Raw genomic sequence first — 27,410 nt, forward strand, 5'->3', positions numbered from 1 at the left:
AGCCAGCGCGCCTCTCTCTCCCTCCTAGCTTCGCTGACAACCCCCCTGCCTGCACCTGCCGCGAATCATAAAACCCCTCTTCGGCGCTGCTCTGCCCCAGGCCCTCGTCCTGTTCCCAGCGCAACACCTCCCTTCTTCCCATTTATGATCCCCGGCCCTTTGATGCAAACCCCTTTTCCCCGTGTGCCCGTTTGTCTTCCCCGTTCCCAGGCCGACACCCAGCTCTGCCGATACCAATCCTTGCCCCTCCCCGTACAATAGAAAGTTTCCCCCCAGCAAGGGATCCCCGGGTTGATCAAAGCCCCCCGCCCTACGAGATCCGATCGAACCCCACACACTCCGTGAATCGGCGGAATATCCAGCTGCGCGATGATCATCACCTGTTGTGAACGGGGCAGGGACTTCCACTGTAACCTTGCGTGGGAACGGGCTGGGAAGGGGGATTCTGAGGATGTCTTTCCGTACATCAAAGTATCGACGAGAATGTGTTACATGCAATAAAGAGATAAACTTGTGTATAAGAGGCCAGGCCTCAGGGATGCAGTTAGAGCACCTCAGAACGATACCTTCTGTCCGTTTCGTTGTGTTCTCCTCCGGAGAGAATAAAAACCTTGTTTCCTGCCTTCCAGTCTCCAGCGCCTGCCTCTTCAATAGTTTAACTTCTTTGTGGGTTCAAGAGGCGACACCGCCGGGCAATACTTAAGGATCTTATATTCTGGTTGGTAGTGCCCCCCTTATTTTCAACAAGAGGAGGAGAATAAACAGAGTAGGGGAAGACGAAGGAGAGACAGTGTGAGTGGGAGGGGGAGAATAAACAGAAATTAGGAGGAGAATAAGCAGAGACAGGGAAGTTGGGGAGGAGAATAAACAGAGACGGGGTAGGTGGGAGAGGAAGAATAAACAGAGACAAGGTGGGTGGGAGGGGGAGAATAAACAGAGACAGGGTGGATGGGAGGGTTGAATAAACAGAGACGGGTGGGTGGGAGGTCAAGAACAAACAGAGACTGGGTGGATGGGAGTAAGGGAAAAACAGAGACAGAAAAACACGGACTAGAATAATTGTGATACGAGTGTGGGTGATAGGGTAGAAAACAGTTATGAGGTGGGGAGAAGTAAAAAAAAAGAGCTATGACGCAGCCAGATTTGACCGTGTCATAGCCCATTTTTTCAGAACAAATGGTTACTGAGTGGCAGCGCGAGCAGGTGATGGCCAGTGGAGGAGCACTAATCAAGCATAACTGATATGTGCTTGGTCTGTGTGCCAGCTACAGAAAAGGAAGTGAAGCATTGCAAGCCCTGCATAATCAGATGACATCAAAGAAGAGCGACTATGATGCCAATATATGGTAAGCTATGGCCATGTTCCAAGCCAATATTAAATACAAGAGTCTTGTTAAGTGTGAGTGCATGGTCACGCAGGCAAGTCCTAAAAACAGTGGTGTTAGAAATGGGGTTTCTGGTTGGCTAGGGTATGCACCTAATACAGGTAGAACAACCACTCTTGTCTGGGTAAGGGAGATACACCAAAGGTAACCACTGCTTACTCCCTTGGTAGCTTGCCAGAGCAGTAAAGCTTATCCCCGAGGCAATGTGTAAAGCGTTGTTGCAACACAGGCACACACCAGTGAAACAATAGATACACCACAAGAGTGACTTCACACAGGATTATATACAAATACAATTAGTAATAAACATTTCGGATCACACTCTAACCTCCAATGAAATTAAATTACTACAAAAAGGCACATCGTTTGTAGCCACCAAACAAACGGATCTATTAGAACTTGAAGTAAGCTTATTTAAGCTGATGAGAAAATTGAGGCTGATTAATTTTTTGAAAACATTCTAACTGACCAAGGAGCACTGGAATCCAACCAACTAATGGGATTAAGACCGACTAGCACGTACCAAGCTCCTGTTAGCCATAAGACCATGGATCTATTTGAGAATTTGGTAAAACAGGATTTGTCAAAACTTAACTTTAACAGAAAGCCAAAGAAAAACATCACACAAACGGATCTTGATGCACTAAGGAGATTGGCCAAAAATGAACAAATTACATGTGTAAAGGCCGATAAGGATCATATACTAGACTCCACCACATACATGAAGCTCAACGAAAATCCCACTACACAATCCGTGAAAACATTGAAGGAGATAGTAGATAGAGTTTATGACAAAGGAGTAATTAATGAGAAAACACATATTTTTTGGGGGATCAAACAGAACCCAAAGAGTCCCACATTATATATGATCCCGAAGGTTCATAAAAACTTAAGAGACCCACCATTAAGACCAATAGTATCCACACGAGGGAGTCTCCACAAACCTGTAGGACAATTCCTGGATAAATATCTGCAACTGGTGGTGAAAAATATGAAAACCTACGTGAAGGACACAACCGATTTTTTACTGAAACTACAGGCGGTTGAAATCGAGCTGGAAGAGAGTTTACTAATGTGTACGGCTGCTATAAAGTCCCTCTATACCTCAATTCCGCACCTCCAAGGCATCGAAGCAATGGAACAAGCTATAATGAATACTGACTTGGAGCTACCGATGCAAGTATTCTTCATGGAACTTATGTTTTTTATCCTATATCAGAGCTACTTCAGGTGCAAACAGAAATGGTATCTCCAATTAGTGGGCACTTCCATGGGCAATTGCGCCGCACCAGTATATGCAAATCTATTCATGAAGCAGTACGAGAAAGAGAACATTTTAGCGAAACCTGAAAGGCATAACTACATCAAACTACTAGTGATTGATGTCTTTATACTGTGGAAGAACACAAGGAGACGCTAGAGGAAGCATTGACGCAATTGAATCAAGTTGATGAACGTATACAATTTACATGGGAAATTTCAAAAGAGAGAGTCACATTCTTGGAGGTGGAAATTACCCTCACCCAAATGGGATTGGAAACTAATGTGTTTTGAAAACCGACGGATGAAAACAACACCCTGCACTACACTAGTTTTCACCAGATGTCACTGAAACAATATCTCCCAATTTCTCAGATGATAAGAGTCAAACAGATAACATCGGATCCGATTAAATCTGATTACAGGATTGAGGAAATAGGTCAAAGATTCATAAATAGGGGCTACCCACAATGCGTTATAGATGTAGCCAAACATCGTACACATTCAATGAATAGAACCGACCTACTAAAGAAAATCACAAAACCGAAAAATACCAGAATGGTAGTGGTGTCAACGTTTTCAACTTTGAGTACCAACTTCAAGAGGATAGTAAAAAGACATTGGCCAATTCTTGGTATGGAACCCGATTTTAACTCTTTATTTGCACAACCACGGTTATTTGCTCACACTAGGAGCAAAAACAAGGGAGCGATATTCAAACAAAAGAAAACCAAGACGACATTGGCAAAAGGAACTAGACCGTGCATGAATTGCATTGCAATAATTGCACTAACATAATAAGGGGCAATACCATAACACACCCCATGAAGGGTTATAACATCAAATTAAAAGTTTCCGCCACCTGTGACACATCCAACGTGGTATACTTAGTAAAATGCACATGCGGGAAGGTATACGTGGGAAAGACTGAACGCAAAATCAAAACACGCATTACCGAACATAAATCTAATATCCGAACACAAAATATGAAATCTGCAATTGCGACATTTCTTGGAAGAACATCATAATATCTCACAAATGAAATTTCTGGTTTTGGAAACAATTGAAAGAATTGACGGAAGGGACAACAATAAGTACTTACTGCGTTGTGAGAATTTTTGGATAAGCAAATTGAACTCCAGCAAACTGAATGGTCTAAATGACCGCATAGAACTTGCATGTCATCTGTACTAAACTGTGAACAGCTACGTGCTGTTTAATTGTCTGTCACCTTGGTACAATGATTGGTGGTGTATTTTTACCAGTATGTTTTTTTATCACCATTGTGCATTTTTTGCATTTTATCCATTGTACAGTAATGCAAACCATCAGTCATTGCACATACATATATTGCTTTGATCTAATATGAACACTATTCAAAAACAACACAAAACACCGAATGGGGTCAGTTTGCCACTTTTTTCATTTTAATTTGGGATCTTTATTTCAAAATCGCGAGGTAAAAGTTATCTTCACTTTTAAACATTGTTTTTCCTATCCGACCTTTGCACAATATTGGCTGGTGTAAGGAAATTTATCAGCTGCGGCTGTTTTCTAGTGTTACCGGTTAGTCTGTTGTTCAGATCGCCAGAACCCGTAAACACGTGACCGCATTTATTTAACTAATCGCGGTAAACTAAGAAGGAGACACGGAAGTGCTGCCCATGTTCAGCGTTCGGCACAAATGAGGAGCTTTTTCGAATAACAAACATTACGCCAGTAAGTTTTTGACTGCATTCCGGCATGCAGTGATATTTAGAGCCGAGTATTTTTGTAGTGCCCACCGAATGTTTAACCTCCCCACTTTCGTCTTAACCTCAATTAGATTAATGGAATCGAGTTGACGCACCGTAAGTTTAAACACGCTTTTTTAGTTCACATCATTGCACATGGGAAACATGGTGGGAGCACAATATTCAAACTGATGCACACGGCCTCACACATGGAAGCAATCAGACTTCAAAGGTTGACAACACATTGCACCACGGTTATAAGGCCTATACAATTATTACTAATAATGTATGTGGAATTAATACAATGGACACATATTTGTGCTATTATTTTGATTTTTAGTGATGCTCCCTGAAGAAGGGTTTTCAGCCCGAAATGCATAGGAGTGATCAAAAATGCTATCCGTAAAGAATATGATGTTTTGAAGAATATTCTGAACAAAGAATGAAATGAAGAACATTTTGTGAATAATCCAACAAATATTGGAACAATAAAAAGTATCTCAGAAATTATACAAATAATTTTGGAGTCTGTTTTCTTTTGAAGGAACCAAGGTGTGCCCAGGGGGATGCAACTAATTTAGGTTGGAAGCACATTGTTTCAGTTATAAACAAATATCTCATATATTGTATGTAATACATAGACCACAATCATATATGTCATAAATCAATTTGCCAACTAGGCAATTTCATAACAACACAGTTAGTGTAATAAAGTGTATACTTATAGGCTGCACACGTCATTAAAACCCCATAAAAGTATATCATATGCAGATCCTGAAATGATACTTGTTATCCTATCATTGCAAGGTTTAAAATGACATACCTTAACACATCAGGGTATGAAATACAGTAATTGGTAAAGACTAAAAATCCATAATCCCCCAAACCACTACCAGTAAATAAATACTTGGCAAGTTATGCAGTTATAAATCACAGGCCACCGGAACACCTGTGCGCCTACTACGTGTATTGCGGTAACTAGAAGCAAGGGGAACTGCAGAATGGTGTCTCCAATGAGGATTCCTTCCCTTCGGATAGTGGGGACAACAATGCCCCCAAAGGTATGTGCAGTCACAGGGGGGGAATCGACTACCTCCCTCGGTGGGCGAGATCTCTCTGGGTACCCTGCGTATTGTTTAATCCAATGGTTTGCCACCAATAGCAAGGAGCACTGTGCCATCCCACTGTGACCGCTCAGGTCCGATACCAATAATATCAATAGAAGTGTGCGCCCCCACTACACAGATGGCACCAGGTTGATGAGTGGTGCAGAGAAATCCTTAGGAGTGCCCGCGTCAGGTGTGCCTAGCCGACACTGGAAGACCCTGCCTCACCTCTTATGGTACCTGGCTCTGAGGAGGAAGGTGGGAGCGTGGGCGTCCCAGTGATTTCAGGATTTTCTATTTCCTATACCAGAATAGCTTACCCATGAAGGCTGGACGGCTTCAGCTGGGCAGAAAATAGCCAGAAACGAGCGGGACCGGGCTACGGGATTTCCTTGTAGCAACATGGATTTCAACACGCGTTCCTTGGTTGATGGAGCCGAACAAAGGGGGGCCCTCGAGGCACGATGTTGCTGCCACCGGCAGAGGAGGGTTGCCTCAGAGGGGAATTTTCTGCACAGCAGTTGCTTGCCATGGTTTCGCTGGATGGGGGGGCAGCATTCCAGGCAAACACTGATCGGTCCTAGAGATGTGCAGATCAGAGTAGACGGCCTGATCTGATACAAGCTCTCACCTGCGCTTTTTGGCACAGCACGAACTGGACATTACAGCACTCAACATGCACTGATCCAGGCAGTTTCCTTCTCTTCAAGGTATAGAGTAGTCCAGTCCTTCTCCTGCTCAGGACAGAAGCAGCAATTGCAGACAACCCACCCCTCACACTTCAAGGGTCAGCATTCCTCCTGACACTGCTCTCCCAGCTCTCATCCAGGCTGGCGACGTTTTGATCTAGAAAGGATCTTTTAAAGTCTTTGATTTCCCTGAGACTGCCAATGGGAGGCAAGCACTGCATCAAGCCTTTGAGATACCAGGATACCATAGCAGGGAAAATAGAGTCAGTCATTTTCCTCTCCCCACAGACAGTAGCAGCAACTGCAGGCCAACCCACCTCTCAAACATAAAAGCACATCATTCCTCACACACCTCTTTCGCTCTTCTGCTTGGCAGGGTCCTCTTGTTTTCAGAAGTGATCTAAAATCCTGGGATTTAAGGTCCAATACTTATACCCATTTTCTCATTGTAGTCTTTGTTTCAGAGTCCCTGAGCTCAGTCCAACCCAATTCTGTCCTACCTCGTCCAGCTTGACAACAGGTGGTGCAGAGGACACACAGCCTATTCAGGTTTTAGTGAAAACTCCTTCCACCACTCTAAAAGCAGGAAGGTCTATTCAGCCTGGCTTTGAGTAACTCAGGAAAGGCAGGGCACACCTCAACCCCCCTTGTGAGTGTCTAGAGTGAATGCACATTCCACACTGCTGACACTGCAAAACTAGATGGTGAATACACAAGCAGGTAGAGGCACACAGAATGGTAAAGCAAGAATTGGCTCACTTTCTAAAAGTGGTATTTTCAAACACACAATTTGAAAAACACCTTCACTAAAAGGCGTGTTATTACACTTTGAGTTCAGTGAGATCAAGCTCAATTCCTCCATCTGGTCCCAATAGAAAGTTACACTTGTAAGATGTTACACTTCAGCATGCATGCTAACTTATGGGACAGACAGCCTTTCAAAAGTGAAAAATAAATGCACAGTATTTCACTATCAGGACAGTAAAACACACAAGGATACCTTTCACATACACTGAAGGAGTTGTTGATGACCTTCCGTAGTTGGGGTGCGATGGCTGCGTCTGCTTTGTTGAAAACGTGGTGTGGGAACGGGTCTGAAGGAGATCCTGAGTGGATGGAGTTCATGACCTTGCGTGTTTCGTCGTCGTTGACGTTGGACCAGGAGGTCAGGCGGTTGGTGCTGGTGGTGTTCGCCGGAGAGGTAGGGTCTGGTATGGTCGGGGCAGTCGTGGTATTGAAGCTGTCGTGGATGTCAGCGATCTTGTGGTGGAAGAAGATGGCTATTGAGTCGCACAGTTCTTGTGAGGGCTGGATGTCGTTGGAGTTGACGCTGGGGTTGGAGAGTTCCTTTACGATTCTGAAGAGCTCTTTGCTGTTGTGTGCTTTGTTATCCAGGCAGTTTTTCAAGGAGGATCTCTTGGCTAATCTGATGAGGTGGTTTTGTCTGTGGGTGGTGTCTTTGTGGGCTGCGTGGTTGTCCGGTGTGCATTTGTGGAGCCATATTGTCTCCAGTTTCCGGCATGCGCGTTTGGAGGTCTGGAGCTCGTTGGTGAACCTGGTAACTCTCTTGCTGGCGTGGTTGTTGGAGGGTTTCTTGAGTGGAGCGAGGGTGTTGGCGCAGTCGTCGATCCACTGTCTGAGGTTGCGGGCTGCGGCGTCTGGGCTGGTGGGGTCGATGGGTGGGTTCTGGGCGAGGGTGGTGGTCAGCTGGTCTTTGGTGACTTTGCTCCTGCAGCGAGCGAGGTAGCTGTTGGGTGCGATGGTGCGTGGTTGGTTTCTTGAAGGAGAAATGGATGCAGCGGTGGTCCGTCCAGTGGAGTTCGGTGGTTTGGTCGAAGGCGACGTTGGTGCCTGTGGAGTAGATGGGGTCAAGCGTATTGGCCTGCGGCGTGGGTGGGTGCGCTGACGAGTTGTCTAAGTCCGAGGTTGGCTAGGTTATCGATCAGGGTGGAGGAGTTGGCGTCTTTGTTGTTCTCGAGGTGGAAGTTCAGGTCCCCTAGGAGGATTTAGTCCATGGAGGCGAGTGTGTGGGTGATGGCGAGGTCGGCGATGGAGTCGCTGTACTGAGCCCGGGGTCTGGGGAGTCGGTAGATGAGCGTTCCTCTGAGGGTGGTGTTGGGGTCGGTGTGGATCCGGAAGTGCCGGTGTTCAGCGGTGTTGAGTGTGTCGTCTGAGTGGGTGGCGACCTTGAGGGTGGACTTGTGGACACTTAGATCCCCCAAAATAACACCAGTAAATACTTGGCAAGCTATGTAGTTATAAACCGCATGCCAAAGGAACACCTGTGTGCATACGACATGTATTCGGTAATTTGCAGCCAGCGAAACTGTCGAACGGTACCTCAGTTGAGGATTCCATCAAGTTCAGCTAGTGTGGCCAACAATGCCCCCAAAGGAATGTCCAAGCTCACGGGCAGACTACCTCCCTCGGTGGGGTGTACTCTCTGGATCCTCCACGTATGTCCAGAATCCAAATGCCTGCCCCCAACAGTGAGGAGTGCTATGCAACCCCAATGGGACGGCTCAGGTCCAATACCAGTAATCTCAGAAGAACTATGTGCCCCCACTACACAGATGGCACGAGGTTGCTGAGGGGTGCAGGCAAATCCCTAGGAGCACCTGTGTTGGGCATGCCCAGCCAGAACTTGCAGACCCCGCTTCACCTCTAATGGTACCTTGCTCGAGGGGAGAGGTAGGAGCGTGGTCCTCTAGGTGTGGGCTTGACTTTCCAATTCCTATACCGGGCCTGCCCACCCAGGAGCGCTGGACAGCATTAGCCAGGAAGAAAATGGCCACGACCTACCAGGGCAGGGCTGTTAGATTCCTTCGGAGCAACAGGGATTCTCATGACCCTTCCTTGGTTGATGGGACCGCAGCAAGGGGGACCTCAAGGCATGATCTTGCTGTCATGGGCAGCAGAGGACAGTGCCTCAAAGCTGAATTCCTTGCACAGCGGTCATCGGTCACGGTTTCCCTGGATGGGGGAGACACATTGCAGGCAAACACCGGGCAGTCCCAAAGACATGCAGATCAGATCAGAGAAGTCGATCTGATACAAGCGCTCACCACGCTCTTTTTGGCACACCACGACCTGGACAATAAAGCGCTCAACATGCACTGATCCATGCAGTTTCTAACTCTTCAGGGTACAGAACCGTCCTGTCCTTCTCCTGCTCAGGACAGAAGCTGCAACTGCAGGCTAACCTACCCCCAGTTCTCCTCACACAGCTCTCCCAGCTCTCCTTCCAGGCAGGTTACTTTTTGATCTAGAAAGGATCTTTTGAAGTCTTTGATTTTCCTGAGACTTCCAACGGGAGGCAAGCTCTGCATCAAGTCCTTGGCGATATTCTCAAGAAGGATACGACAGCAGGACAAAAAGAGTTAGTCCTGTTCCTCTGCCCACAGAGAGTAGCAGCAAATGCAGGCCATCCCACCCCTCACATACCCCTTCAGCTCTTCTTCTTGGCAGGGTCATCTTGTTGCCAGCAGTGATTTAAAGTCCTGGGGCTTTAGGTCCGATACTTTTTACCCATTTTCTCACTATAGTCTCTGTTTCAGAGTCTCTGAGCTCCGTACAACCCAATTCTCAACTCCCTGGTCCAGCTTGACCACAGGGGTTGGAGACAACATAGTGCAGAGGAGACACAGCCTATTCAGGTACTAGTGAAAACTCCTCCCACCACTCTAAAGGCAGAAAGGTCTATTCAGCCTGGCGATGAGTCATCCAGGAAAGTCAGGACACACCTCAGCCCCCCTTGTGACTGTCTCGAGCACAGCTTTCCAAACTATGTGGCGCGGCATATTACTGTGTCGCGACCCACATGTAGGTATGTCGCATCGGCAGAGTGGAGCTGCAGGGGCTCTTAGAAGGGGCAAGCAACAACAAAGCCCTATTAACATGCACAAGGTCTTTAACGACCTGTGAAGTGCTCGGGTGCGGCCGTGAGCGGGCCCGGGAAGTGCTTCATCCCGGGCTGCCACACACGAGGGGGGAGGAGGGGAGAGAGGGGGGCTGAAGCCCTTTGAGGCCAAAGGGTGTTGCGCGCCTGTCTACATCCCATCACACACCCACTCGACAAAGGAAAACAAATGGACCAAATGGTGCCTTTTACAACAAGAATTGTCAGTGCAATTTTCATATCTTCAAAAACAGCTTTCTTCAGTAGTTGAAATAATGTGTGTGTGCAGTTTGAAACTGCCAACACCTGGAAAACTTCGTGTTCGTTTTTAGCTCCTCTTTCTTTCAGTTTTACCGCCTGCCTCTTTTGAAAGATTATCTGCTTTATTTGATGAAAGCAAGAAACGTTACTGATTTCACACTTTTCAGCAGTTAGCAGAGATGTCTATCAGATTAGCTCAATCTTGCTGGTTGAGAGACCAGAGACAAAGAACACTGCTGGAAGAGAATCTGTTCTCAGGCAGTTGTTATGTGTGTTCTTAACAAGCTAGTAAAATCTACCAATATAGAACATAGGATGGCTCCACTTTATCGATGAAACAACCGTCTCAGCAGTAAGGCAGATCATTCTGCAATTGACCGATTATTCAATATCACCACTGTGTCCTCAAATTATTATCAACAACCATCTTGAAATATATTTAAGCGCACGACTTTTGTTCCAAAATATCAGTTTGCCATGTTTAGTAAATTATTATCCTTAAAAAAATACCTTGTAATTTTTCTTAATTATACATCATTTTTTGTCACCCTATAACAACTTTTTATTTTTAGTAAATTAATGTGTTTGTTTCCAAATATTTGTCCTTGAGTTTCTGAAAGTAACTTATGTTGTTCGCAATTATCAGCTTGACCACATAAACACTCTTGCAATGTCTGTAAATAAATATATGCTGTTCATACCAGACAGGGAGGGAGTGAGACAGAGAGGGAGGGAGGGAGGGAGACAGAGGGAGGGAGATAGTCGGAGGGAGAGGGATTGAGACAGAGAGGGAGTGAGACATAGAGGGAGTAGGACAGAGAGGGAGGGAGGGAGTGAGACAGAGGGAGGGAGACAGTCAGAGGGAGGGAGACAGAGAGGGAGTGAGACAGAGAGGGAGGGAGGGAGACATAGGGAGGGAGACAGTCGGAAGGAGAGGGAGTGAGACAGGGGGAGGAAGACAGAGAGGGAGAAGACAGAGAGGGAGGGAGACAGAGAAGGAGTGAGACAGAGAGGGAGGGAGACAGAGAAGGAGTGAGACAGAGAGGGGTTGAGACAGAGAGGGAGGGAGGAAGGGCGACAGTCGGAGGGAAAGGCCACCTCTGCCACTGGTTCCCTCACTGGTACCCTTTAACAGTGCCCCTCAAGTCTCTGTGTATGGGGAGTGTGTTGGGTGTGTGGGGTGTGTGTGTGTGGTGTGTGTGTGTGGGATGTGTGTGGGGGGTGTGTGTGTGTGGTAGTGTGTGGGGGGGTGTGGGGTTGAGTGTGTGGGGGGGTTATGTGTGTGTGTGGGAGATGTGTGTGTGGGGTGGTGTGTCTGTGGGGTGGGTTTTGTGTGGGGTTGTGTGTGGGGTGGGGTGTGTGTGTGTGTGATGTGTGAGGGGTGTGGGGCCCGAACCCACCATAGGTGGTTCAGGCTCTCTCGCTGAGCTTCCTCTTTTTACCGTGTCCCTGAAATTGTTTTCACAAAAGGGTGTGTCACCAACATGAAAAGTTTGGAAAGCTGTTGTCTAGAGTAAATGTACATCTCCATGTTATGTCACTCCAAAACTAGACAGAGAATATACAAATAGGCAGAGGCACACAGAATGGTAAAGCAAGAAAATGCCCACTTTCTAAAAGTGTCCTTTTCAAACACACAATTCGAAAACTACCTTCACTAAAAGATGTGTTATTAAATTCTGAGTTCAGAGAGCCTAACCTCCATTTCTCCATTTTGTCCCAAAGGGAAGTTACACTTGGAAGATGTTACAAGGCAGCTCCCATGTTAGCCTTTCAATCGTGAAAAAACTAAATGAACAGTATTTCACTATCAGGACATTTAAAATTCCCCAGCAACATGTCCTACCTTTCACATACACTGGACCCTGCTCATGGGGGTTCCTTGGGCCCTACCTCAGGGGTACCTTACATGTAAGAAAAGGGAAAGTTAGGACCTGGGAAATGGGTGCACTTGCCAGGCGGACATGGCGGTTAAAAACTGTGCCCGCCGACACTGCAGTGGCAGGTCTGAGTCACATTTACAGGGCTACTCATGTGTGTGGCACAATCAGTGCTGCAAGCCCACTAGTAGCATTTGACTTACAGCCCTGGCACACTCAGTGCACACCAGTAAATCCATTATGTCAATCATGGATAACCAATCGGAATCACAATTTACACAGAGAGCATATGCACTTTAGCACTGATCAGCAATGGTAAAGTGGCCTGAGTCTTATAGCCAACAATAACAGAAGCACAAAAATAGGAGGCAAAAGGCATCAAGTTTGGGGATAATCCTGCAAAAAAGGGCCAGGTTTAACAAGTGCATGCAAAGAAAGGGAATGTTTGGATGCAGCTGGGCTGTATCTTGTAGTCTTCCGCTCTGTATCCTGAAGGGGTCAAGATAATCTCCTGCCACATACATGTAATTGAGGCTGGGGATTTTTGAATGCGTAATTTGTGTATGACTGGTTAAAACAGGCTTCTCCAAATATTAGTTTGTGAGCTACTTGTAGCTCTCAAGCCACATGTAAGTAGTTCAACTGTACACAGTCGCCTATTAAATGAGGAGCTTTGCTTGGTTGAATTAACATATCTATACCAAAAGTGAAAAATATGCATTTGTGGAGAAAATAAATGTGTGCATTTTTAAAATACATAAGCTGCTGTTTGGAGAAGAATGGTTAAATTTCCAAAATATATTTAAAGCTGATATTGGAATTATAAATCACACAGCATTAGGGAGGGAGACATATTACTAGTATTATTAGAATGGTGCCAGGACCATTGCCTCTATTGCTTTTATGTATCACCCATGAAGATACATTACACATTGTCAAAGCCTTTTTTACATTGCAGCTGGCAGCCATGCCTTATTTACGGAGGCAATCAGCGTTGGTAATCCTGCATATAGTAGCCACTGATGTAATAGTGCTCACTATAATAATACTCATCATATTAGTAACCAGGGGATGATTTCCACTGGACAAAAGTAGCTCTTATTATAAAAACAATTGGAAGCCTTTGGGTTAATATATCAGTAGCAGTACATAATGATGGTCATGTCACAAACCAGTCAGAACACCGCCACACTTGATTGAGACTTGACCTTGGTACAGCAAGCCTGTTGGCCCTGGTCCTCTCTGTAGGGTCACCCACAAACTTTTTTGGCTTTTAGGACTCTGTGCACTTTACCATTTCTAACCACAGCTGAAGTGCTTGTGCTCTTTTCACTAAACATGGTAAACTTGGCTTACACCCAATTGGCACATTCAATTTACCTGTAAGTGCCTAATGAAGGGGTACTACATGTACTACATGTACCCAGGGCCTGTAAAATAAATACCACTAGTGTGCCTGCAGCACTTATTATGCCACCCACTTAAGTAGCCTTTTTAAAATATGGCTCAGGTCTGCCATTGCACCCTGTGTGTGCAGTTTTAAACTGCCATTTTGATCTGGCAAAAAAACCTTTTGCCAGTTATAAACTTTCCTTTTCAATAATATTCAAATTTGTATAGTGCAGCTAAGCATCAGTGAGGGTCTCTAGGCGCTGTTCCTATCCATGGGGAGATTAAGTAATTTGCCCAGAATCACAGGATGTTGAGCTAACTCCGAGGCTCGAACCTGGGTTTCCAGCTCGAACATTGGCAGCTCTGGGCATTATGCCATACCTTGCCGTAATGGGATAGGGCCCAACAACACACAGGGCAGGGTACAGTATATTTAAGAAATTGGACATGTACTTTTAAGTTTTACATTTCCTGGAGGCGCAAAACTCTCAAATTTGTTTTTCCCGACTGCATGGCCTACTTCTCCCTTAGGATAACAGTTTGATTGGGAGTAGGTAGGAAAGTCATGTTTGGTGGTGGAGGAATTGTAATTTTAAATCCTCTGCACTGGTAAAGTGGGATTCTGAACTCTGAAAATACCACTTTTAGAAAATTGGCATTTTCTTGCCCTCACGATTTGGTATCTGCATCCTGTTCCTGGGTCACATGACTAGGTGTAGTTGGCAGTTGGCCTATGTGTGTTTCTCCCAGACAACATCACAATAGAGGGACTGACGGTTGGCTGGATGGGCCATCTCTTTCAGGATGGGGGGTGAAGCTGTAATCTACTACACTTGCACTTCAAAGGCAATAGCCCGGCTCACACACAAAGGACTTCACACTAGCCTATTCTGCCTCCAGACAGATTAGGAAAGGGGCAGGGCGGCAAGAAAATCTAGACACATCTGTAGGGGTAAAATTCTAGAAGCCTTTCCCACTTCACAGTGGGCACCAGGTATACAGATGGGACCCTGTGTCCCACTCTTCAGTACACTTCTGGACCTGTAGATACTACAGAAAGAGGACACCCTGTGCCATGATGCTACAAGCCTTCCCTGCTTGCTGAGAAGGTGTTCCCTGCTTTATATGACTAACTAAACCTACTTCCAACTTTCATCCCGGTCTGCATCCTTCATCCCAGTCTGAAGTGATTTCAAGGGTCAGCTGACTTATTCTGAGTTACATGAACATAAGAAGCTCCAGAGGCCTCTCTGCGACTGCACACTCACCTGTTACATCTGGTCCTACAACTGCTCCTGCATGAGCCCTGCTGCAATCTGCTGGAGTGGGTTCCTGTCTTTTTAGACACAGAAGGGCATCTGTCTGCATGTTGTAGAGATTTTTTAGTATTCTATTCTCACAAACACGCAGTAGCACATCCTGGAAAGGGAGATGGCACCTATGTCCCTATAACCATGAAGTGTAAGAATCCTAAAAGTTGTTTATTAGATCATTATCATTTTTATGGGCACAATTTTCAAATATAGATTTTTTTGTACATCCATTGAGTTTGTTTATATGAAAATGTGCTTAGTATACATATAATGAAGCTTATTGATTTTTATCATAGTTCTAAATGTCTCTTTGTATGTAGTGCGTATTTAATGGAATATTTCAACTTCGGAAATAAATACTGTGATGATGATGGCCTTCTCAGTCAATATAGAAGCTGGACAGGTAGGTTTTTCTGCCATTTGATGTAAGGACACAGGGCCACATGTATCAAATAAGCATTTTGCGATTACCAAATAGTGATCTTTACTGAATCGCTATTTGGTAATTGTAAAATGCCACGTATGTAAGAAATCGCCAATGATTTTGCGATTACTTACCTAATAGTGATTCCATAAATAGCTATTAGGTAGTATTACTCAATTTGTTCCTGTGGGCCCATATGTGCAAACAGGTTTGCATTAGCTAATTTGCAATTGCCTAAATGGTAATTGCAAATTAGGTAAAGCAAAGCCAAGAGTGCCCCGGGTCTAAGGCCCCCCAGAAGCACCCCAATAAAAAACTAAAGGTGCATATGTAAAGCACACACATGCCCTAGACGCATGTGTGTGCTACATGGCACTTTGAAAAATGCAGTTTTGCACACTTTGCAAAGTTTGCAAATCATTACCATCAACTTGAAGTCAATGGTATATGCATTTTCCCACCTGAACAGTTTGCATTTGGAAAATGTTTCATACATATGCTAAGTGAATTCTAATTTGCAATGCCCGAATCACAATTTTGGCAATTACCTAAAATTTTGACTACAAAGCCCTTCAAACATCATAGGCTATTTTGCATTTGTAAACAGACGATTTTACAGAATGGCATCTTTTGAGAATGCAAAAAACTTTCATACATGTGGCCCAAAATGAGATACACGATCTATATAATCGGTCGGAGAGGCAGCGGCAGGCACCGCGCGGTGCCTGCCGCTTCATGCACGCAAATGCAGGGGGGTACCATAGGTACCCCCCATGTGCACCCCCACTCTCCCTGGGGGCCCGCAACGGGCCCCCAAAAAAATCACCGTATGCCTTTCCACGGCGGAGAATCCGCCGCGGAAAGTCATCTGTTAACCCCCATCCTAATATGGCTGGCGGTGTCTGATAGACACCGCCAGCCATGTTAGAGCTTTTCCGCCGTGGTCGGAAGGCGACAGCGGCGGAAAAGCTGCGGACGGATTTTGAGACCCACCGCCATCCTAATTTGGCGGTGAGTCTTTTGTGTCTCCCCAGCGGTTTTCCCGCATCCTCCAGGCCGGCGGTGGCTTCCGCCGGCCCGGAGGATGCTGGAAAACCGCGGTCCTAATCGGCCCCATTATTTTGAATATTGCCCCAGGGAGGTGGCAGTCCCTGGGACTATGTGGGGGGCAGGAGCCCTACATGCCTAATTATGTAAATAGCCCCTGAGAGGTGGCGGTCCCCAGGGCTGCAAGGGGGCCAGGTGGCCCTGCTTTTCACAAAAATTGTTCCGATGAGGTGGCGGTCCCAGGGGCTGCGGGGGATACTCGTAGCCCCCCGCATTCAATGGATAAGCCCTGGGGATAAGCCCAGGGGCTGAAAGGAAATAAAGCACGGGAGTCCGCACTTCGTTTTTTTATTTTACATTTTCGGCTGGATTTGCAGATCCACTGTGAATCCCACTGAAATATTTTTTTAAAAAAAATGCTTTTTCTGGCCCTGGGGGTCCCTGCGGGACTCCCTAAGCAGGCCTAGGGGATCAGCATCTAACCAGCCCCTTTTCTTGTTTTTTAACTTTTTTAACCTTTTTTCTTGTGACTTTTTCAACCGAGTCACAAGATGGCTGCCAACACTTCCTGGTTTGAAGTGTTGGCAGCCAATCAGATTGTAAGCACTAGATCGGTAGGGTTTGTGGATCCTCTGCGTCCCCAGTTGTATATCTGAGAAATGTTTACATTTCTTAATAACTACTGAACGGATTACACCAAAAAGAGTGCTTTCTGAATAAAGAGCTACCTTTTGCCAAATTTGGTGTGATTCCATTTAACAGTGCAGTCTGTAGCTGTGTCTTACGTTTCCTATTGAAATGAACATGGAGAGAACGCTTTATAGGACTCCGTCTGTTTCTCGGCCCCCGCTTGACAAAACACCCCGAAACTTTCAACACAGCAGCAGATATTTGCAATTGAAAAAACACTTTTTCAATAGTAACAAGGTCCTAACTATATCTACCATCAGTAGGTAATGTATATATAAACACACACACACCCACACCCACACACACACGCACACACACACGCGCACGCACACACATCCCACACACACACACACACACACACACACACACACATACATACACACGCACATTGCTAGTTTGTTTCAGACATTGCTTCTGAGGGCACAAACATTGAGTAGCCCACCTTGACATGGTGTCCCACCCAACATTATATGCCTGTTTTAAGTGCCTGGGCGCACAATGAAGTATCCCCTCCAGTCAGGCAGGAGTCTGTAAGGAAGGCCGGTTGTTTAAAGCAGGGCTCGTAGGGTCTCGGCCACACCAACATGTTGGCACGCAGGCTGCCATCCATAATTGAGCACCTACCTGGGCATGATTTACTGTGAATCACCGAGTCGTGCCAGTCTTCAAGAACCCTGACAATCTGTAGCCATCCATCAGTTTTATGAGCACATTACGCTTCAGGATACCTGGTGCCTAAAATATCTATTCTTCAGCCTGAGACTGTGAAGAGCGTCGAGGGAGTGATATCTACACCAGGGCACATCCCTTCCTGGAGCTCTGCAGTGCTAGCAGAAACATAGAAGTCCATCAAGCCATTATTACCTTGCGTTTTGTCTATGTAAGCAGGGGGCGTGCCTTTGAGCTAAAATAATGCAGATTCTAATAACTAACAACACCCCTAGAACGTAAACAGTAAACAACGGGCTGCAATAAATTTTACGGGTTTAAGTTGCTCACGCACGTGCCACAATCGGTGGCAGCCCTGGACAAATGGAAAAGGTGCATTTAGTTTTCCATAAGTAAAGCACGTAGGCTTAAGATGGAGCTTTCAGTCTCAAACACCACTCCCTATGTCACTCATCATGCAAATCCATACTCCATCGTATCTATTCGTGATAACTAATTCTTTCCACAATCATTTGAAGGCTGTACTTTATAATGTATTCCATTAAAATATCAGGGATTGACTCAATGTACCAGGTAGAGCTACCCCTTATAACTGCATCTTTGGCAGCTACATTTTAACACCCAGGGCTGATTTCCTTTGTGCATTTTTTTAGCAATCCCTATTTTAAAAAAACATTGATTCAGGCATGCATTTAAATGAATCAGAAAATGACTCTTGATATGTCACAGAAAATGTAGTATTAGTTCAGAGGTTGATATTAGTATTTGAAGGGATATATATTGTTGTAGGGCATAAACCCTGCTCCACGTGTGCTGTGTGTACATCTAGCTTGATCTCAATAACCAGTTCACCTTCCATTACAGCGACATCCACACATAATGGTTTCTACTGTATTTTACTTCAATTTGACCAAGTACCAATTAATTTCAGCTATACTCTTCTTCTGAGGAAGACGCCCATACAAGTACATTTAACACAGTTGCACCAGACAGATCTCCGGGACATTTTCCAGCAAATGCCCATGTGTCAGAGTCTTTAGCTACAAACCCTATCAGACAAATCTGCATTCACTTTTAATGAAAATAAAGTTTTAATGTTATAAGTAGCATAAGTGTATCATTTACATTTAATTTCACTGCATTTAGCAGGCTGTGAAAAAATTCTTAACATTTCACATCTAAACCAGATTACTATGCCGAAAAGATATCTTGCTCATGTAATATAAATGTTGATTCTACTAATAACGTAATTTGAATGACAGTATATTTTGGAACAATTTCACCCAAACAAATATATAGGTCTTAAATCTGGAGTACTGTTTATTTTCTATTCTATTAAACTTTAATTTCCCTTCAAGCATCTATAATATAACTAACACAATAACTAAATTACATGATATATTTAATGCACGTACGCTAAATAGAGAACAATAAATAGGAATGTATTTGATCCATGTTGTCTAGCACATCCGCTGTTCTGCATAGCTAATGGTAATTAAAAATAGCCCTATGATGCAGCTATGCAGGCCACATTAAATCGCTTTTTTTTGTATGTGAGGAGGCTCAGGACAACAAACTGAACACGGGGAGCGTAAAAAACTTGGCGTCTGCTCAACAGCCTGTGATTCTTGGCAAATCACGTACTCTTCCCCCTGCCTACGACAATGAATGTGTTATTGTGAAATGTAACTGGTGAGCACGTATAGCGGGCCTATACCTTTGGATCATGTTTGTGCTATGGAAAATTGCAAAGTGAAAAATAAAAGCAGCAGCGACGAGGGGGATAATGGGAAAACAGGAGAAGCAGGGAAGCAGGAGAGGATCAAAAGACATGTATGCAATGATGTGAGAAGGTGGGTGGAAGCACTAATTAGGGGGAAACCTAAGTAAACAAGATAGCACACATACTCAGGATCTAGAAATATCACACAAAAGTGGATCACACTCATGAAAAGTCCTAAGTAGACTGCAAATTAATTGGGAGGAATCTCTGCTTTCTATGACTAACTAAACTTTCTCACATTATAATGCACGTTCACGGCATATATCATAGAGGTCTCATTTGGTCTTGGAAATGCCTGATTCCAGAATGATTGCTAGTACAGACAAAGTTGCGCACAGCTTGCAACACATGTCTAGGTTTGGTAACCAGAGAGGTATGAAGAGTATTATTCTAACATTCAATTATATTCATAGGTGAAACATCCAGGTAGTAGTAAATTATTAACGGCCACACGTTTTCTAAGCATTTTGTTCTAGATAAAATGGTCTTTAAACTGGTGCAGGGAGTGAACGTGACCAGGTCAGGAACCATCCCGTATGCATTTGATATTAATGATAGGTAGTTTGGAAGCAAGCCCGACCATCTCAAAAACAGTTACATAAGGTCAGAGATGCAATTAATGCTGCGCACCCTGGAGCCGAAGACATAAATAGAGTGGCACCGAGGCTGTCGATAATAACAGAATGCGTTTATCAAAGCCAGCACCCTGGCCGTTGCTGAAGCAAAGGACGTGGCACCCACAACAGCTGATGAATAACTAACACAGCACCCAGAGCAGCCTCTGAGTTAGAAACTCAGTACATGGGGAGCCAATGACTAAAGTAATGCAGCACTCATGCAGATATGCAGCCCTGGCAGGAGGAGGCAAGCAGCGATGAGGGAAGGGGTGGGGGAAGGGTGAAAGCAGCACAGTGAGGGGGGTTTAGGGGATGGGCAAGCAACCCCAGGACATTCTCACTGTGTAGTCAGAGAATGAAAAATAAAGAGTCACTCTCGTAAAACAGCATCTGACATTTGTTTTTGAATTCACAGGAAATGTGACTAGATAAGAACAAGATTGCAGGAGTTTAAGGAAGCTCTGCCCTCCGTATCCCCCACTACTCAATTCACAATTCTCAGCTATACCTTCTCTCCATCTAGTCTTTGATTTGCAAATAATGAGGGCCTAGTAGCTCTCTTCTACACACAATGTGCCATTGTGTATTTCTTCGTTCAATGTTGATAATTGATTTGATTGCATTCCTATATTTATGCTCTATTGACGCTGCCGCAGCGGAGATATTGCACCGTTTAAAGTTTGAAAATTCTACAAATAAAGTTTTTTTTTAAAGATGACAGTCACATATCAAATGGGCGAAACCCATATTTCAAGACTATTAAAGCATACCTGAGAACCTCCAGTTATGAATATAACAGTTAGTTCACACATAGGCCACTTAGTCCTTATTCACTTCATGTAAGAAAATCCTCTATCATTTTATTACAACAGTAAAGACGGTCTAGGCCAATAAAAACATAGGTTTGATATTAGCTTGCTATGTCCATCATGGCTTAATTAAAGACACTCAACCACGAAGGAGCCAACATTAGCTACTCCAAGCTCCACAGCCATGTCAAAGCCTGAATCCAATGAATTAAATTTGTATAATTTCTTCAACATTTTTCCTTTTTTCATCATTAATTTTAATCCTTCTTTACGTCTATGTTCAAAAACGCTGAGAAGCATAAGATGGTTTTCATGCCATGATTTATTTTCACAATCCCAATGCATTTCGGGAATTAACTTCCCTTCGTCAGGGGAATTTAAAAGTGCAAACAAATACTTTCTTTAAGCCTACATGAATGATAAATATTTGTGCTCTTTTGATGATAAAATGTTTAGGCCATTTACCAGTTAGAATTGTACATTTTTGGTAAGAGATATCTAATTTTAAACAATAGAACCAGAACTCTAAGACATTAAGGGCCTGATTCTCATGCGGTTAGGAATGCATTCCCTCCTAGAGCCTGATTCTGATGCGGTTAGGAAAGCCTCTTAATGGCATTTGCTCCTTCCAAATCGGTATCGGGAACGTCTCTTTCCGACCCAGGGCCCAATTATGATGTGGTTAGGAACATATGCTCCCATTGAAGTCAATGGGAGTCCAACCAAATCGTATCTGGAAGTATCCGGATGCATCCTACTCTGTCGGTCAGATTCTCCCGATCCGAGTTGTTCGGAAACCATTTCCAAACCGATTCAGTCAGGAAGCTTTCCAACCTGCATCAGAATCAGGCCCTAAATATGAAAATAACTGAGTAGAAACAATATACTTCACTGTACTAAACTAACCATGTATTACACAATAGTAAGGCACTAAAAGGTTTGAGAAAATATAAAACATAATATATCTCTCTTTGCTTAAAAGATATCACACAGCTAACAAGGATGAGTTTTGCATTTGACATAGATATGAAGGATAAAAACAAATACATGATGAAGACTTGCAACCATAGGTAGCATAATCCGACTGAGACATGAAATACAAATGGATGAGCTTTTCACCTAATCTCAACTTGACAAATGTGATCTGCAATATTTTATTTTAAAAATAGCAAATGATCTCCATGTCTAGAACTTTGTAGGGCAAAAATCCTTTCTGTAGTATAGTTTGCACAACAAACATGTATTCACTATCAATATTGTAACCTTACTAGTAGCATACATTACCACAGCTGTTGATGATATAAATGTTTTTACCTTTTGAGGTTTGTTCTTGCATTCCGGTTTCTGTTTATTAAGTTTGTGCCGAATGAGTAGATGTTGGTCTGTACGGCAGTCATAGCTCCCTTGCTCTGAATCATCTGTATATGTGTCTTTCACAGGGTCTGTAAAAGAAAATAGACAAAGTGTAAAAAATTGCAGAGGTTGTTAAGAGGGGTGGAAGCCCCATCCAGGAAACAACCACAATCCTAGTCAGGGTCAACCACAAAAGTCAATAAAGTAACCTCTACTTAACCCTTTGTTAGCTTGGCACACAGCAACCAGGATTAGCTTAAAGGCAATATGCAAAGTATTTATACAGCAAAACAACAGTAATGAAGGATAACTCAACACATGACACATCTTCAAACCAACTCAGAAAAATAGAGTAAATAATAATGAATTAAATGATACCAGAACTACAAAAGTTCAATCAGTAGAACCGGAAATAATACATTCTAGGGTTTTAGTGAAAATAGCATCAAGAAGCGGATAGGAGCACCACTTGCAGTTATCTGGTTGTGCTAGATCAGGGGACAGTCATAAGCTCAGCCCGACTGCAATGGAGCACAGGTCAGCTACAGGTACCAGGTTAGTTCTGCTGAAGTTGCCTTCTCAAGTCTGGTTGAAGGCTGCCATTTTTGTGGCCAATGGCAGGCGTGGGTGGCAAGTCGAGCATTGTGCACAATCTGTGTAATAGTGTGAAGAGCTGGCTGTCACTGGAGCTTCACACTGGTTGATCATTACAGAATATTGATGCAAAGTGTCAGGTCTTCCATTGCAGGTCATCATGGAGGGTCAATGTAGGCACAAAGTGCATGTTCTGCTCGAGCTTTGCAATAGCAGTCTTGAGTGTTTGATTGGTTCAGATGCTCCGTCCCTCACCACCCCCTTTTGTACCGCTTGATTCTCAGTGCAACGTGGTAATTTCACAGTGTTGAGTAGTCCAAATTTCAGGACTTTCACCTTTTCTTCAGGAGAAGCTCTTACTTATTCCAGTCAAGGGTCCAGAACCTAGGGTGCACCTGTTGGGCATCAGGGATCACTCCATCATAGGACAGCAGCAGGTCCAGGTAGGTCTAGTTGGTGTTAGTCATCTGTGCACTTGTAGGGAGGGCTCTGGAAGCTTGTTGTGTCCCTGTAGCTCACACAGGAGGTTGCCTAACTGACCATTGGAGTCACTTTGGAAGCTTTGGATCAAGGCATGCAGGTCCCATCTTCCTTCTATACGCATGCAGTTAGCCAACAGCTACCAGAGTTCGTTGAAATTCACAATCGTATTCAACCAACCAAATCTGGGTTGGGGGAAAACCATATCACGGAGATGGCTCTGCTAGGAACCACTGATTCCATCAAGCTGACTTTGGATCAGTGCTAGAAGGCTGCCTTAATTTTGTTAGATCAATGGGCAACGTTCAATACCATTTCTCACAATATTCTGCTTCAACACTTGGCTGACATTGGTGGAGGCAGTTCGGCCTTGAAGTGGCTTAAACTTTTTTGAATGGTAGAAAATTCAGTCTGGATGAAACCTTACTTCACACAAGCTAAGACTCTCAAGTGTGGAGTTCCCATGAACCAACTTTAAGCCCTACATTGTTTAATGTTTACATGACTCCGCTTACCTACCTAGTGGAGTCATTTGGTATTAAAAACATTTCCACGCTGATGATACCCAGCTTCTCTTTTCTTATGAGGGAGCTTCGGACTCAGCTAGGCAATTCCATCTGTATGAGCCTGGAAGAAATACCTAAACCCCTACAGCAGAGGCATTAGCAGTCAAAGTGACCCAGGACACTGGCAGGAGGACACCGTTGGTTTGGTTAACAATATGTCAACTTTAAAAAAGCCGCATTTTCAAAATTGAATCTCAAAATCCGACTTCGCCAATAAATATGATTTTAAATTAGAAGTCAGTTGATTGTAAAAAGCTTACCTGTGTGTGTCCCAATCTAAAGCTACCATCCATTAAATGTAATATGGTAACCCTGCCTACGAGATTGCTATGCTTTAACACAGTAAAAAACTACTTTAGGAGCTTTCACTGTAAAGGCATGTAAAAATTAAACACACACCTTACTTTTTACCCACTATGCACCCTTCCCTCAAGGTGGTTCAGACCTACCTTTGGGGTAACTTATAAGTTTTAAAAAGAAAGGTTTAGGCATGGAGAAAGGCTTTGTTTTCAAGGTTGGAATGGCACTTTAAAACTGCACTCAGGCTGCAGTGGCAGTCCTGAGACATATTTTACAGTGCTGCTTTAGTGGGCGGCACAATGAGTGCTGCAGAGATTGGCAGCATTTTATTTACAAGCCCTAGGTACATGTAGCACCATTAACTGAGGACTTATCAGTAAATTAAATGTACCAATCAGGTGTAGGCCACTTTTTTACCATGTTTAAAGCAGTGAGCATTTTGCTAGTGGTTAGCAGGTAAAAAGAGCACAGAGTCATAAAAGCCAACAAAAACAAGGTCAGCCAAGAAAAGCAAGATAAGGAGAAATCTAGGGTGACTCAGCAGAAAGGGCCAGGTCCAACATAAAGTATCACATAAAATATTCAGATTCATAAGCATTGCCATGTCATATTACAAGAACACTAACATTGTAGAGGAAATAGCAAAAATTAAAAACAGGAGTATAGTGGTATTGAGCCTGTAATATTCAAAGGGACAGATTATTCTAGGTAAAGATTGAAAACATGCATTTTAAGAAGTTTCTTGAAAGACAGAAGAATTCGCAACCGAAAGGGTTGGGGATCGATAGGTTGATTAGAGCACCAGTGAAGGACTGCTAAGGAATTTGGGATATTCCGAATGGCATTGTTTACAGGAATATTTAGCTATCCCCTAGAGGCCCGGTATCCACTGTCATTTGAACCATGTATCCTGAAATTTGAAACATTTAACAGTGCCTTAAACAATGACACACACATCAATGGACATTAATATTAAATATAATGTGCTTTTATGAATGGTTGCCGGGAAACACCACCATTTCATGTGATATTCACAAATGAGAAGAGCATGCCAAGACATGACTAACTAGGTAGTTGCAGGTTAGTGATAACAATAAAAAAATACACACACAAAGAAATGCAGAGCAAATGAGTGTGAAGTTCAACATGAGAGAAACTGAGAGGTGTATCTTCATGTGTGTATGTTCAGGGCCGGCGCTAGGCATGGGCAGAGTGGGCAGCTGCCCAGGGCCCCCCGCCCAGCCCACCAACATGGGGCCTGCAACTCTAAGGCCCCCTACCTTGGGTCTCACACCTGTGATGTTGAATGCTAGGCCCAATGCATCACAATCATTTGTAGGTAGCTCTGGAAATAATGAGTGAAGGGCCCCACTTCCGTCCCTTTCCTCACTGTGCCAGGCACTGTGAAGGATCGCCTAATCCCTGGGCCTCGCAACTCTACACCATAAGTGCGATGCTCGGGGAACAAAGGGCCTCTCCCAGGCTAATCACGGCCTGTACTTGACAATCCCCACTGCTCACACAAAGACATTGCAGGACACCTACTGTCCTGCACTTTTAACCCTTTCAACTCTCTTTCAGCCCTTGATGAGGTGTGAAACAGATGCTTGTGGACGGCAGACAGGGACGCAGTGCAGCTCATGAAGTGTCAGCCACCAAGCAACTTCAGTAGAGCCCTCAGCTACTGGGATGCAAGCATCATTAAATGAGTTCATGAAACCTATTGCATCTGTACTGAGAGTGAGCCCTGTAAGGTTATTTTAAAGTGCTATCACAATTGTAGATCACTAAACGAGGCACAGGGAGACTATTATTTGCCCAGGAACAAACAGTTGATTAGATTAGTAGAGCCAAGAGTGTAACACACATCTACTTGGTTCAAAGGCTATTCACAGGGCCACTGTAATTATGTAGAAGAGGACGGGCAAATTGTGCGGCAGAGTTCACTAGAATATGTGGTAAAAAATGATGCAGTGTAATGCAGTACATTTTGTCATTGTATTGCGTCATTATTTTCTCATTTTACACTTGGTAACACTCAGGGCATAGGCTGCCCCTCATTAGTATCAGTTTAACACCCAAATATAGTAATGAGCAACAAATAGGTAACAAGTGAACCTTTGAAATTGGCCTTTGATTGCATGGCAACACGTGTTGCTGAGTCTTAAAAACTTTTGAACTGGTTGAGCAAGAAAAATGTTGTGGGCTAAAATCTGTAGATTATATAGCAGATGTTGGATTATGTGGCAAATGCGGAAAATCCATAATTATGGGAAAAACACCATGGCAACACAATTGCATAGTTTCAGTTCCCCTGGCTATACATTTACCACTGTATTGCATTTAGGTGAATATACCATGTGACTGGGCACTTCTCTACCAGGTAATATTAAGGGCCTGATTATGACTTTGGTGGTATTCCCTTGGAGCGCCACACCAGCGCTCCGCGGAAGGACTGCAAGAGCCGTCCTCACACCGCCTGCCATATTACAACTGTAATCCTTGGCAGTTGAATGTGCTGCAGCAGCCCCACTGCGGAGCCTTTCTAAGGCTCATGGGATAGCCTTAGAAAGGCACCACTGTGGGACCACCGCAATACATTTCTGCACAGGAAGGAATACACCATGGTATGCATTCCTTCCTGTGCAGGAACTGGGGGTGCAAACATACAGGGGGGGCACATCATGTGCCCCCTGCATGCACCCCCATTCACAGAGGCCTTCTGTTATCTCACCACCACCACTCTCTTCATGGCAGTCTCACCGCCATGTAAAGGATGGTGGTGAGGCTACTCTTAATATGCTGGCGGTGCGGCAGCGGCACCACCAGCATATTGCAGCCTCTTAATGCTGCGCAACCGCTGCGGGATCACGATCTCCAGCAGGTTCAGCTGTCCTGTGGCAGTCCAACCCAAAAAGTCGTAATACAGCGGGTGGCACTGCCTGAGTGACCAAACAGGCTGCTCTGACCAATCATGAAGCTGCTCATGCAGAGTCGTGATTGGCTGGAAAAGTCCGGGAGCCTGAGTGCTTCCAGTGCTGAGAGAAGAGGATGGAGGATAGATGTGTGGCGGCAGCGGGGAAGGTACGTTTACTTTACTTATTTTTTCACCCCACCACCCCTGTTCCGAGGCAACTGCTACTGCACTTCCTATGATCTCA

General features: G+C 44.3%; 1 protein-coding gene across 1 annotated transcript in view; it reads right to left on the minus strand.

Annotated features, from left to right (window-relative positions):
• ANO3 (anoctamin 3) overlaps positions 1 to 27,410 on the minus strand; it is a 1,634,736-nt gene that overhangs the window by 1,327,454 nt on the left and 279,872 nt on the right. Inside the window, exon 2 of the mRNA XM_078684212.1 lies at positions 22,271 to 22,398. Within this exon, the coding sequence (XP_078540338.1) occupies positions 22,271 to 22,398 (128 nt within the window). The remainder of the gene's footprint in view (positions 1 to 22,270; positions 22,399 to 27,410) is intronic.

This window comes from Lissotriton helveticus, chromosome 3_2, assembly GCF_964261635.1.
Source record: "Lissotriton helveticus chromosome 3_2, aLisHel1.1, whole genome shotgun sequence".
Classification (NCBI taxonomy): domain Eukaryota; kingdom Metazoa; phylum Chordata; class Amphibia; order Caudata; family Salamandridae; genus Lissotriton; species Lissotriton helveticus.